The sequence below is a fragment of the Castor canadensis genome, chromosome X (genome assembly GCF_047511655.1).
Source record: "Castor canadensis chromosome X, mCasCan1.hap1v2, whole genome shotgun sequence".
Lineage (NCBI taxonomy): Eukaryota > Metazoa > Chordata > Mammalia > Rodentia > Castoridae > Castor > Castor canadensis.
The window spans coordinates 75,502,584-75,517,744 of NC_133405.1; the positions used below are offsets into that span (position 1 = coordinate 75,502,584).

At 37.2% G+C, this 15,161-nt stretch overlaps 1 protein-coding gene across 8 annotated transcripts in view; it reads right to left on the reverse strand.

Moving 5' to 3' along the window:
• Atp7a (ATPase copper transporting alpha) overlaps positions 1–15,161 on the reverse strand; it is a 116,702-nt gene continuing 101,541 nt past the window's right edge. For all 8 annotated transcript variants that reach the window (XM_074063450.1, XM_074063449.1, XM_074063451.1 and 5 more), the window contains 2 exons: positions 4,189–4,291; positions 1–3,749 (listed from right to left, as the gene is read on the reverse strand). In XM_074063450.1, coding sequence (XP_073919551.1) covers positions 3,473–3,749; positions 4,189–4,291 — 380 coding nt within the window. In that variant the 3' untranslated portion in view covers positions 1–3,472. The remainder of the gene's footprint in view (positions 3,750–4,188; positions 4,292–15,161) is intronic.

The window sequence follows — 15,161 nt, forward strand, 5'->3', positions numbered from 1 at the left end:
CATTTTTATAACACCGTAATTATAAAGTTGAAGGCACATCCTTGGCAGAAATATGATCAATTACATGCTTACGGAAAAAACAAATTGCTCCTTGACTATAGGTGAATATTGCACAACATTGTCCACTGTTGTTTTGGGTACCAAACAATCAATATTTTACAATGTTTAGTAAACACTTTAATTAAAAACATAGGTTGAGACACCTGGTTCTGGCTACAAAAGGCATTTTTTAAATCAATGCCATGAAAGAAGATCTTTTGGTTGAAGAACAAGAATTCATGCTTTGTCCTTCACCTCGTTACTCATAACAAATTAGGGACTTCAGAAAGTTAGTGTAAAAACAGGTAAGAATTTGGCATGAGTCTTTTATCTTTATATTTGGGAAATACTTTTTAAAAACACAGAAAACAAGTAACGACAAAAAGGAGGGAGTGATATCAGTAATGTTTTTATTCTTTTTAAAATAACCAGTAACCAGATGCCTCACCCAAAGAAAACAACAAAATAGAGGAAAATAAATATTAAGAAAAATCATTTTAAAGCAGAAATCACAGTAATGCCAAAAGTCCTCTACTATACAGTGTTCATTTTAAGCTGTATACAGAAAAGATATGCACACTTAAATTTTTGGAAACGCCCTGGCTACAGTATTATTTTAACCATTCTGTATATCTGAATAAAGAATAATTTTTTAAAAAAATTAAAGCACAATATAAAATTATTTGTTCACAAGGCATCAAATTTAACTTTCTAAAATGTTGATACTGAACTAGGAAAATAACATTTCTATTTTCACAACTGACAACCATACTTTTTAACACTAAATACTCCAGCTGTGTTTTAATCTTTGAAATTCAAAAGGCATCTTTGGATATTTAAGTTAAAGGTGCCCCATAGCTGAGCATGTACCAGCACTGAAGAGTGTTGTTATCTTCAGACTGTGGGCATGGTTGCTGAGTGAATACAGAGGAGTGATAAAGAAAATGAAAATAAAACTTCAAAATATTTAAATATCAAATTCCAATATAAATTTGTTTCCTTCTGCATGGAAATATGGACTTATGTATCTGTGTGTGTGTGTGTATATGAATAAAACCACAGATACATACTTACAAAATTTGTTCTCACTAGTAACTAGTTACTTAAAGCTACGTACTAACTAAAAGCAATGCTTTTTTATCTCCTCTCCATAAATTACCTCTCTCTCCTGTGAATACAGATTCTCTTTGACACTATTGGGAGTTCAAGGTTGTAAAAGAGAATTGTGATAGAAAATTCAAGTATGGGTATTTGATATGTAAAGTAGGACTCTTTCTAAACACTCACATACATAATAAAAGTAGTAACTGGCTGTGTTCATCAGAAAGAGAGAGAGAGAGAAAGAGTCTTCTCTCTCAATTTGGCTCCAGAGTGACAAATTACATATTTCTCAGATTACCTGTTTCTTCTAGAAAAAAAAATGAGTCACGTTGTGATGGGCCATTGGAATTGACCTCGAACTGTAAGTATGGAAGATGGCATGGGCATTGGCATACAAAGAGTATACACCTACAAACTCATTCATGCTTTAAAACAGGTCTGCCTTTCTAGACTAATAGCACCTTCCTCAAAAGTTTCAGTTCTTTCTTTAAGATAACAAAGATAGAGATTAGATTTTTTCCAAATCTGAATACAACACATGGAATGTTGTAAGTGGTGTGTGTGCATACAGGAAAGTATAGAAGTGAAAAAGAGGAAGAACCCCCATTCCTCACCTGATTTTAGACTCTGCTCTGTAAAAATGACTTTTTATACTTAGTAAAGGGAAAAGAAAAAATAACATTTCCTTAATACAAATCCTGTATGTTACTATCATGCTACCAAAGTATAGCAATGGAAACAAAATGTTAGAAATTTATTTATGAGTTCTCTTCATTTACATATTCTGCATATGAAATCTGCCTTTCCATTGACAAGGAAATTTAAATAGTCATACAAATGCCAGATATCTGACCCAGGCACTCACAGGGGAATTTCCAAATCCACAGGGCAATGGAAAAACAAGGCCCTAAATTTGCAAACCTGACTAACTAGGCAAGTGCAAATGTTTCAAACAACAGAAAACATGGATTTGACTAAAAGGTATCATGACCTAGGGAAATTCTGATTTCTGTATTATAATTTACTGGGGGTTTTTTTGGTAAAAGCAGCTTTGGGTAATAGCATTATTTTAAAGTCATTTTGTCAAGTTATCTATCTATCTATCTATCTATCTATCTATCTATCTATCTATCTATCTCTCTCTCTATATATATATATACCAGCCAAGTGTCTGCATTCTACCCAAAAAGACAAATTTAGTGAATCCGGGTAATTTTATGACCTGGTTAAAGATAATAGCCTTAATCTTTGAAATCTTTTGAGCAAAACAGGCTCAAATTGTTAACTCTCTGGATTGAGAATGATGGATAGACTACACTTAGAACAACATAGACTTGAGCTCAGCAGGAGTGAACTGAAAGTCAGCACAGAGGTAGTGAGGTTGAAAGAAGAACCTGATGTTTTTTACAATGGAAAGATAAGAGGCCAGGAACTGCAGAACTGTAAGGTCTTCTACGGTATAAAATATTTAAAAAAGGAATAAGATATTGAAAAAGTTGTCAGTCTGGGGGTTTTCTTTTCTTTTCTTTTCTTTTTTTTTTGAGAAAGGGCCTTGCTATGTAGTCTAGGCTGGACTCAAACTCCCGTTCTCTTGCCTCAGCCTCTGGACTGACTGTTGTCAGGGTTTTTTTGTTTTGTTTTGTGGTGCTGGGGATTGAACCCAGGGCCTCAAGCAAGTTGGCTTGAATCACAGCCTAACCCCTGTTGTCAGTTGTTTTTATCAATGAAAAGCCACCTAAGTTTGGCTGACTTGAAGGAAATAACAAAAGACATCCTGGAGCATCTAAGGAACTGGCAAGGACAGGATGCAGGAAGAAGAGGGAAAAAAAACCTACAATAAATAAGGCACGTCTATTTTTAAACAGTTTCAACTATTTCCCTTCTAAAACTAGATGCTTTATACAGTGCTTTGAAAGTCATTGCTCCAGTTGGCAGAGACACAGACTCAAGAATATTCTCAAGGTCATGGTCTCTCAAATCTTCAAATATCTAATCATCCTCTCTTTGGGCTTTTTATTTTTTTGATAAAATAAAAACGATCTATCAATTCAGCAGCAATTCAGCAATCTCTAATTATAGGGCTTCTTTTAAACCTTGCTCTTTCTTATAAGAAAAATGCTGGAAACTCATTTTTATAAAGCTATAAAGGTTCAGAGCTCATGCCCTGAAAGAGATATTTGCCATTAGATAAATGCAACTCAAATAGAATTCCTCATATAAGAGCATGAGACTAACATAAAATCCTTCCACAATATCTTGGAAAGCCAAGGTAATGTCACAGAATGCTAAATCAGTGCATAACAATTTCAACTAGTAGCATTCTCTGGGCCTTTTACAGTGTGGTGTCATCATCTTCCCTCAAGTCTCCCACCAGGAGTGAGTGCTTGTCGGGTTCACTAGTAACAACACTGTTGAGGGAACGTTTATCAGACAGTAGTGAGTTTATGGAGGCTCTGCTGTAATTAACAATCCGGTCCAGCACACCTAGTTTAGGAGAATTTCTTGAAGTGTCATCTATTCCGACGTGAACACTGATTTCTGAGGGACTCTTCTGTCCTACCTGGCTCCGGGAGTGTGGTTCATAATTCTCATAAGTTGGTTTCCTATAACTGGACATATACAAAAGAACACTATTTTAAAACAACCCAATGTGAAGTTGATGCTTGTTACATGCACAAATAAAAGATTTGCCTGGTATGAAATATACAAAGGTGGTCAAAAGCGGCTCAAAATGAATTGCAAGGAGTCACATGATCAGAAATCCTCCTTCTAAGAGCCAGTGGATGAGATTTTACCTCACTCAGTGCTTGTGGTTGCTATGCACAGAGTACATGAAGTGACAAATACATAAATCATTATAAGCTAATAATAACTAAGAATGGCTTTGGCTTATTATTACAAGAATAAAACCTACCAAAACTAACTCTGGATGATTAAAGGTATATAAAGGCTACGGCAGGAGGATTGAGAGTTGGAGGCCAGTCTGGGTTACATAAGGAAATCCCATCTCGATATAAAGTACCAACACAAGCAAGTCATCATACTTACAGTTTAAGGAAGAGAGAAGAAAGTACCACAGAAACAGATGAAGCAGCCATCGCTGCAGATCCCATCCAGGGTTGCAAAATCAAACCAACGGGCATAAAAACTCCTAGGAAACATGATTGGATTAGCTAGAGAAGGCAGTATTAAACAAATTATGAATGGGTTTCTAACATATATCCAAATCATTTCTTCGATAGTTCCTCAGCATTTTATTCTCTTGGTTGTGGAGATTTGTGTTGGTGCCAATTTCTTATTAATAAATGGTAGAGCACCTGCCTAGCAAGCATGAGGCCCTGAGTTCAAACCCCAGTACCACAAAAAAAAAAAAACAACCCAATAAAGTGCTGCTGTGAACAGTCTTGTCCTTATTTTCCTATACCATTGTTTGAATATTTCTCTAAGCTATATGCTAGGGGTAAAGCTGCTGAGTCATAATAACATGATTATATCTTCAGCTGTAGGTAAATATTCTTCAGTTCTCTAAAGTGGCTGGACCAGTTTGCAATCCCATCAGTAGTGTATGGGAGTTCATTTTCTACAAACTCAATCACACCTGGTTTTGACGGACATTTTAATATTTGCTCATATGACACAGATAAAATATAGACTTATAATTTACTTTTATGTGCTTATCTGGACTTTTCTGCTTTTCTCTACAGTCATCATGTATTACTTGTATAGTTTCTTTAAAAATCACTTGCTCAGCACCAGACAAGGACACAACAATAAAAAAGAATTACAGGCCAATCTCTTTAATGAATTTAGATGAAAAACTCCTCAATAAAATATTGGCAAACTGAATTCAACAGCATATCAAAAAAATCACACACCATGATCAAGTTGGTTTCATCCCAGGGATGCCAGAATGGTTCAACATATGCAAACCATTAAATGTAATACAGCATGTTAACAGAAGCAAAGACAAAAACCGCTTGATCATCTCAATAGATGCAGGAAAAAGCCTTTGATAAGATTCAACATCTTTTCATATTTTAAAGTTCTGAGGAAACTAGGAATAGAAGGAATGTACCTCAACATAATAAAGGCTATATATGACAAGTCTATATTCAACATCATACTAAATGGAGAAAAACTGAAAACATTCCCTCTAAAGTCAGTAATGAGACAAAAGTGTCCACTCTTATTCAACACAGTCTTGGAATTGAAGAAGAAATAAAAGGAATACAAGTAAGAAGCAAAGAAGTCAAACTATTCCTATTTGCAGATATGATCTTATACCTAAAAGACCAGAAAAACTCCACCAAAAAACTCCTAGACACCATAAACACCTTCACAAAAGTAGCACAATACAAAAACAATTTACAAAAATCAGTAGTTTTTCTATACACCAACAATGAACAGACTGAGACAGAATATAGGAGAACAATTCCATTTACAATAAACTCAAAAAATAAAATACCTAGGAATAAATTTAACAAAGTATGTGAAAGACCTCTACAAGGAAAACTATACATCATTGAAGAAAGAAACCAAAGAATGGAAAGCTCTCCCATGCTCATGGCTTGTATCAATATTGTAAAAATGGCTATACTACCAAGAGCAACCTACATGTTCAATGCAATCCCATCAAAATTCCAATGAAATTCATCACAGGAATTGAAAACTCAACCCCAAAGTTCATTTGGAAGCACAAAAGACAGCGAATAGCTGAGGAAATGCTGCACTAAAAGACCAATGCTGGAGGTATTACAATACCCAACTTCAAACTATACAGAGCCATAACAATAAAAATAGCATGGTACTGACACAAAAACAGATATGAAGATCATAGAACAGAATAGAGGACCTGAACATGAATCCATGCAGCTATGCCCACCTGATTTTTGACAAAGGTGCCAAAAACATACGATGGAGAAAAGACAGCCTCTACAACCAGTGTTGCTGGGAAAACTGGATATCTGCATGCAGAAAACTGAAACTACATCCATGTCTTTCACCCTGTACAAGTATCAACTCAAAGTGGATTGAGGGCCTTAATATAAGACCTGAAACTATGAAGCTAGTACAGGAGAGAGCAGGGAATACACTGGAAGCAATAGGCATAAGCAAGGACTTCCTCAGTAGAACTCAAGTGGCTCAGCAACTAAGAGAAAGGATTAACAAATGGGACTACATGAAATTAAAAAGCTTCTGCACAAGCAAAAGAAACGGTCACCAAATTGAAGAGGCAGCCCAGAGAATGGGACAAAATCTTCGCCAGATGTACATCTGATAAGGGATTAATAACCAGAATATACAGGAAGCTCAAAAAACTAAACTCCCAAAAAATCAATGACCCAATGAAGAAATGGGCAAATGAACTAACAGAGCTTTTTCAAAGGAAGAAGTCCAAATGTCTAAAAAACACATAAAGAAATATTCACCATCCCTGGCTATAAAGGAAATACAAATCAAAATCACATTAAGATTCCACCTCACTTCTGTTAGAATGGTTACCATCAAGAACACAAACAACAACAAATGTTGGTGAAAATGACGGGGGAAAAAGGAACCCTCATATACTATTGGTGGGAATGTAAATTGGTACAACCACTATGGAAAACAGTTTGGAGGCTCCTCAAAAAACTAAAAATAGAACTGCCCTATGATCCAGTGATCCCACTCCTAGGGATATACAAAAGGAATGTGAGTCAGGTTACAATAGAGGCACCTGCACACCCATGTTTATAGAAGCATTATTCACAACACTAAGCTACGGAAAGAGCCAAGATGCCCCACTACTGATGAATAGATTAAGAAAATGTGGTATTTATATGCAATAGACTTTACTTAGTCATAAAGAAAGAAATTTTTTCATTTTCAGGTAAATGATGGAACTGGAGAACATAATCATAAGTGAAGTTAGCCAGGTTCAGAAAGCCAAAGATCACATGTTTTCTCTCATATGTGGAATAAAGACCTAATACAAATACAGCAATACTATGAAAAACAGGTCACGCTAAGGGAGGGAGAGGGTAAAAGAAGGAACTTAAGAAAGTGAATATGGTTGATGTACTTCCTATACAAGAATGAATATAGCATTTTTAAACCTGTTGAAATCACCATAAGAAGGGGACTAAGGTAGAAAGGAGAAAAAATAGAGGGGATGAAACAATTCAGGTTATAATACATACATATATATGGAAATATCATAAAAAAGTCTATTTTTTTTTTTACAAAATCAGAGAATAGGAGGGCAGAACAGGTCCTGTCTAGGTTAGAGGTTGGTACCAGTGGAAGGGGGGAAGGTGTACGGAAGGGTGTAGGAAGGTGAACATAGTGTAAATACTGTGTATACATGTGTGTAAACAGAAAAAATGAGACTGTTGAAACTGTTCCAGGAATGAGCAGAGGGGGATAAAGGAGAATGATGGAGGGGGTGAAATCAACTATGATATATGTGACAAGAATGAATATAGAATTTTTGAACCTGTTGAAACCACTATAAGAAGGGGACTAAGGTAAAAAGAAGAAAAATAAAGGAGGTGAACTATTCGCGTTATAATACATATATACATGGAAATGTCACAAGGAAACTCCCTGTGTAGCTATCTTAAACAAACAAAAACATTTTTTTTTCTTGTACAAAATCGGAGAACAGGAGGGTAGAACAGGTCCTGTCCGGGCATGGCAGGGGTTGGTACCAGTAAGGGGGGGGAGGATTTGGGGAAAGGGTATAGGAGAGTGAATATGGTGTAAATACTGTATACACATTATGTAGATGGAAAAATGAGACCCGTTGAAACTATTCCAGGAAGGGGGGAAAGGGGATAAAAGAGAATGATGGAGCGGGTGAATTCAGCTATGATATATTTGATACATTGTAAGAACTTTTGTAAATGCCACAATACACCTCTAGCACAAAAAGAAAAAAGAGAAAATATCATTTGCTCAGCCAGGTATGGTGGTGCACACTTGTAATCCCAGCACTCAAGACTCTGAGGGAGGAGGATCAAGAGTTGGAGGCAGGAAATTCCAAGATGGCGGCTAGAGAGAGGAAACAGAGAGCATGCCTCGTATAGTGAAATCTTGGAGAGATGCTGGAGACACACGTTGCAGGCAAAACCACCAAGAAGAGGCAAAACTTTGACCCCTCCACACCTCCACCCGGCACAGAGCATCTACACTTCACCTTAAACGGAGAAACCAGGAGGGCCCCCGGGCCGCCAGTCGCCCGCGCCCAGATGGCTTGGGAAGACGTGGACAAGGTGAGCTTAGCGGTACCGCAGTACTTCCACAAACAACCCTGGGCCAGAGCAGCATAGCCCCCTGGACAGACCGACCTCCACCCGGGGAAAAAAGAAAAACTGAGTAATAAGCAATAAGAACAATAAAGACATGCAGGAAAGAGGGTGGGGCGCACTGAGCACCAAAGATTGGGGGAAGGGAATCCTTCCCGGAACTGCAAATAAACAAGCCAGGCGAGACAGAAGGCTCCGGTGGGAACAGGGGCGCACGCCCAGCAACCAGGAGTGGGAAATCTTGTGAGAGTGGTGGAGGGAGGAAAACTGCACAGGAGATGGGGGAACACCCACTTCCCATGTGAACCGTAAACAAACACACAGGCCTGAGAAAGCAGGTGCAGTGTCAACTCCCCCAGTGTGCTTAGAAAGGGGAAAGCTTGTAGCTGAGGCTCGCACACACGAGAACTCTGAGTAAACAAAGCCTGCAGGGCCAGGTGAGTGTTAAGCTCACCCCTGAGATCTGCATAAATAATGCCTCCAGCAACAGCAGGCTGACAGCAGCGAGCAGGCAAGCCTCAGCCACAGATAGCCATTCACAGAACTGTCTCCAGACTCTTTTTTTTTTTCTCTTTCCCTACCTTTGATGAGAAAACAACCGAACTACACCCGCATACTGAAAAAGTTACTGAAACTGTATTGCATTTGAACTTGGGACACTTTCTGGGTTCTTTTTTTTTTGTTTTTTCTGTGCAGTTTTGTTCTACTTTATGCGTCCTTTGATGAGGCAACTACAGAACAACATCTGAGGTACCATCTCCAGGATTGGAGACTGAGACGACACCAAAATTATTAAGACTAAAACTTCATTGCATTTGAACTTGGAGGTTTTTTTTTATTTTATTTTTTTTATTTTCATTTTGTTTTATTTATATATATATATGTATATATATATATTTCTTTCATTTACTTATTTTTTATTTTTATTCTTATCCTTATTCTTTTTATTTTTTATTTTCAATCCTCTCTGTCTAAGGCCTGTTCAGCTTACTCTCGATTAGTACACTAACGTTCCCTGTTTATACCTTTCAAACTTACTTGTTTGATTCCTTGTTTTTTTTCCTACTTGTCTGTTTATTTGTTTTTCCCTTTATTTAACTTCTTGCTTTCCATCCCCTCTCACCCTTCCATTCTAAATATTACCATTGTTATTTTTACAAGCTAGAAAATACTTAATTGCACACAGTACAGGGACAGTAACAACACCAAGGACAATGACGGGAAGACAGAAAAAACAGGGAAAACAGTTTCCCCACAGCAAAAAATTAGTACAGGAACCAGACAGGAATAAAGAAAACAGATATTCAGATCCAGACTCCAACAAAATGAAGATAAGCAATGCCAAAGAACACAATGAAGCCCACAAGAATAATTTAAAAGAAGACATACTACAGGCACTCAAAGAGAATTTTATAGAGATGATACTGGATAGGGTCAACCAAAATGTACAGGAGACACTCAAGAAATTCCAAGACAACAAAAACAGAGAATTTGAAAAAGCAAAAGAAGAAATAAAGGCAACCACAGAAGCACTGTATAAACACCAAAGTAAAAGAGAGAACACAATGAATAAACAGATAAATGAACTCAGGACAAAAATAGACAACATTAAAGAGGAAACCACCCAGGATATGGAAAACCTCAGAAAAAAGAACGAAACAGAACTGCAAAACAAAACGGAAGGCCAATCCAGCAGAATAGAACAAACAGAAGACAGAATCTCAGAACTTGAACATGAAATAGTAATTAAAGGAAAAACCAGAGAACTATTAATTAAACAACTCAAGACCTGTGAAAAGAAAATGCAAGAACTCACCGACTCCATCAAAAGACCAAACTTGAGAATCATGGGCATCAAAGAAGGAGAAGAGGTGCAAGCGAAGGGAATGCGTAATCTATTCAACAAAATAATAACGGAAAATTTCCCAAATCTAGAGAAAGATATTCCCATACAAATGCAAGAGGCCTCCAGGTCACCAAACAGACCAGATCAAAATAAAACTACCCCACGACATATCATCATTAAAACAATAAATTCAGAATCTAGGGAAAGAATATTGAAGGCTGTAAGAGAGAAAAAACAAGTAACATACAAAGGTAAACCCATCAAAATCACAGCAGACTCCTCAACAGAAACACTAAAAGCAAGAAGAGTGTGGGGTGAGATCTTCTGGGCATTGAATGAAAATAACTTCAACCCCAGGATACTCTACCCAGCAAAGCTATCATTCAAAATAGATGAAGCAATAAAAGTCTTCCATGATAAGCAGAAACTAAAACAATATGTGACCACAAAGCCACCACTACAAAAGATTCTGCAAGGGATTCTGCACACAGAAAGTGAAACCCAACTTAACCATGAAAAGACAGGCAGCACCAAACCACAGGAAAAGAAAAAGCAAGAAAGTAGAGAGTAACCTCAACTTAGGTACACACAATCAAACCTTCAAACCACTAAGACAACTAAATGACAGGAATCACCACATACCTATCAGTATTAACACTTAATGTTAACGGACTTAATTCACCCATCAAAAGGCATCGCTTGAAGAAATGGATTAAAAAGGAAGATCCAACAATTTGTTGCTTACAGGAGACCCATCTCACCAACAGAAATAAGCATAGGCTTAGGATGAAAGGCTGGAAGAAGATTTACCAAGCCAATGGCCCCCGAAAACAGGCAGGAGTAGCAATACTTATCTCTGACAAAGTAGACTTCAAACCTACATTGATCAAACGAGATAAAGAAGGATACTCCATACTAATAAAAGAGGAAATAGACTAAAAGGAAATAATAATCATCAATCTGTATGCACCCAATGTCAACGCACCCAATTTCATCAAACATACCCTGAAAGACCTAAAAGCATATATTAATGCAAACACAGTGGTTGTGGGAGACTTTAACACCCCATTATCAGCAAGAGATAGGTCATCCAAACAAAAAATCAATAAAGATATCCAAGATCTAAAATATACAATAGATCAAATGGACCTACTTGATGTCTACAGAACATTTCATCCAACTTCTACACAATATACATTCTTCTCAGCAGCCCATAGAACCTTATCCAAAACAGATCATATCCTAGAGCACAAAGCAAGCCTCAGCAAATATAAGAAAATAGAAATTATACCATGCATACTATCTGATCACAATGCAGTAAAACTAGAACTCAACAACAAAAATAAAGATAAAAAACATGCAAACAGCTGGAAACTAAATAACTCATTACTTAATGAACAATGGATCATCGATGAAATAAAAGAGGAAATTAAAAAGTTCCTGGAAATCAATGAAAATGAAAACACAACCTACCGGAAACTATGGGACACAGCAAAGGCAGTCCTGAGAGGAAAGTTTATAGCCATGACTGAAAGATCCCAAATCAATGACCTAATGATACATCTCAAACTCCTAGAAAAACAAGAACAAGCAAATCCCAAAACAAATAGAAGGAGAGAAATAATAAAAATAAGAGCTGAAATCAATGAAATAGAAACCAAAAAAACCATACAAAGAATTAATGAAACAAAAAGTTGGTTCTTTGAAAAAATAAACAAGATCGATAGACCCCCGGCAAACCTGACTAAAATGAGGAGAGAAAAAACCCAAATTAGTAGAATTAGGAATGCAAAAGGGGAGATAACAACAAACACCATGGAAGTCCAGGAAATCATCAGAGACTACTTCGAGAACTTATATTCAAAAAAATTTGAAAATCTTAAAGAAATAGACAGATTTCTACATACATATGATCATCCAAAACTGAACCAAGAGGAAATTAATCACCTGAATAGATCTGTAACACAAAATGAAATTGAAGCAGCAATCAAGAGTCTCCCCAATAAGAAAAGTCCAGGACCTGATTGTTTGTCTGCAAAATTCTATCAGACCTTTAAGGAAGAACTGATACCAACCCTCCTTAAACTGTTCCACGCAATAGAAAGGGAAGGAAAACTGCCGAACACCATTTATGAAGCCAGTATTACATTTATCCCAAAACCAGGCAAAGACACCTTCAAAAAGGAGAACTATAGGCCAATCTCCTTAATGAACATTGATGCAAATATCCTCAACAAAATAATGGCAAACCAAATTCAACAACACATCAAAAAGATTATTCACCACGACCAAGTAGGCTTCATCCCAGGAATGCAAGGGTGGTTCAACATATGAAAATCAATAAACGTAATAAACCACATTAACAGAAGCAAAGACAAAAACCACTTGATCATCTCAATAGATGCAGAAAAAGCCTTTGATAAGATCCAACACCATTTCATGATAAAAGCTCTAAGAAAACTAGGAATAGAACGAAAGCACCTCAACAGTATAAAAGCTATATTTGACAAACCTACAGCCAGCATTATAGTTAATGGAGAAAAACTGAAACCATTGCCTCTAAAATCAGGAACCAGACAAGGATGCCCACTATCTCCACTCCTATTCAACATAGTACTGGAATTCCTAGCCAGAGCAATTAGGCAAGAAGAAGGAATAAAAGGAATACAAATAGGTAAAGAAACTGTCAAAATATCCCTATTTGCAGATGACATGATCCTATACCTTAAAGACCCAAAAAACTCTACTCAGAAGCTTCTAGACATCATCAATAGCTATAGCAAGGTAGCAGAATATAAAATCAACATAGAAAAATCATTAGTATTTCTATACACTAACAATGAGCAAACTGAAAAAGAATGTATGAAAACAATTCCATTTACAATAGCCTCAAAAAAATCAAATACCTAGGTGTAAACCTAACAAAGGATGTGAAAGACCTCTACAAGGAAAACTATAAACTTCTAAAGAAAGAGATTGAGGAAGACTATAGAAAGTGGAGAGATCTCCCATGCTCATGGATTGGTAGAATCAACATAGTAAAAATGTCTATACTCCCAAAAGTAATCTACATGTTTAATGCAATTCCCATCAAAATTCCAATGACATTCATTAAAGAGATCAAAAAATCTACCGTGAAATTTATATGGAAACACAAGAGGCCACGAATAGCCAAGGCAATACTCAGTGAAAAGAACAATGCTGGAGGTATCACGATTCCTGACTTCAAACTATATTACAAAGCAGTAACAATGAAAACAGCATGGTACTGGCACAAAAACAGACATGAAGACCAGTGGAGCAGAATAGTAGACCCAGATATGAAGCCACACAACTATAACCAACTTATCTTTGACAAAGGAGCTAAAAATATACAATGGAGAAATAGCAGCCTCTTCAACAAAAACTGCTGGGAAAACTGGTTAGCAGTCTGCAAAAAACTGAAACTAGATCCATGTATATCACCCTATACCAATATTAACTCAAAATTGATCAAGGATCTTAGTATCAGACCACAAACTCTAAAGTTGATACAGGAAAGAGTAGGAAATACTCTGGAATTAGTAGGTATAGGCAAGAACTTTCTCAACGAAACCCCAGCAGCACAGCAACTAGGAGATAGCATAGATAAATGGGACCTCATAAAACTAAAAAGCTTTTGTTCATCAAAAGAAATGGTCCCTAAACTGAAGAGAACACCCACAGAGTGGGAGAAAATATTTGCCAGCTACACATCAGACAAAGGACTGATAACCAGAATATATAGGGAGCTTAAAAAACTAAATTCTCCCAAAACTAATGAACCAATAAAGAAATGGGCAAGTGAACTAAACAGAACTTTCTCAAAAGAAGAAATTCAAATGGCCAAAAAACGCATGAAAAAATGCTCACCATCTCTAGCAAAAAAGGAAATGCAATTTAAAACCACACTAAGATTCTACCTCACCCCTGTTAGAATAGCCATCATTAGCAACACCACCAACAACAGGTGTTGGCGAGGATGCAGGGAAAAAGGAACCCTCTTACACTGTTGGTGGCAATGTAAACTAGTACAACCGCTGTGGAAAAAACTCTGGAGGCTACTTAAAAAGCTAAACATTGGTCTACCATTTGACCAGCAATACCACTCTTAGGGATATACCCAAAAGACTGTGACACAGGTTACTCCAGAGGCACCTGCAGACCCATGCTTATTGCGGCACTATTCACAATAGCCAAGTTATGGAAACAGCCAAGATGCCCCACCACTGATGAATGGATTAAGAAAATGTGGTATCTATACACAATGGAATTTTATGCAGCCACGAAGAAGAACGAAATGTTATCATTCGCTGGTAAATGGATGGAATTGGAGAACATTCTGAGTGAGGTCAGCCTGGCCCAAAAGACCAAAAATCGTATGTTCTCCCTCATATGTGGACATTAGATCAAGGGCAAACACAACAAGGGGATTGGACTTTGAGCACATGATGAAAGTGAGAGCACACAAGAGAGGGGTGAGGATAGGTAAGACACCTAAAAAATTAGCTAGCATTTGTTGCCCTCAATGCAGAGAAACTAAAGCAGATACCTTAAAAGCAACTGAGGCCAATAGGAAAAGGGGACCAGGAACTAGAGAAAAGGTTAGATCAAAAAGAATTAACCTAGAAGGTAACACACACGCACAGGAAATTAATGTCAGTCAACTCCCTGTTTGGCTATCCTTATCTAAACCAGCAAAAACACTTGTTCCTTCCTATTATTGCTTATATTCTCTCTTCAACAAAATTAGAGATAAGGGCAAAATAGTTTCTGCTGGGTATTGAGGGGGTGGCGGGTAGAGGGAGGGGTTGGAGTGGGTGGTAAGGAGGCAGTGGCGGCAGGGGGGAGAAATGACCCAAGCCTTGTAT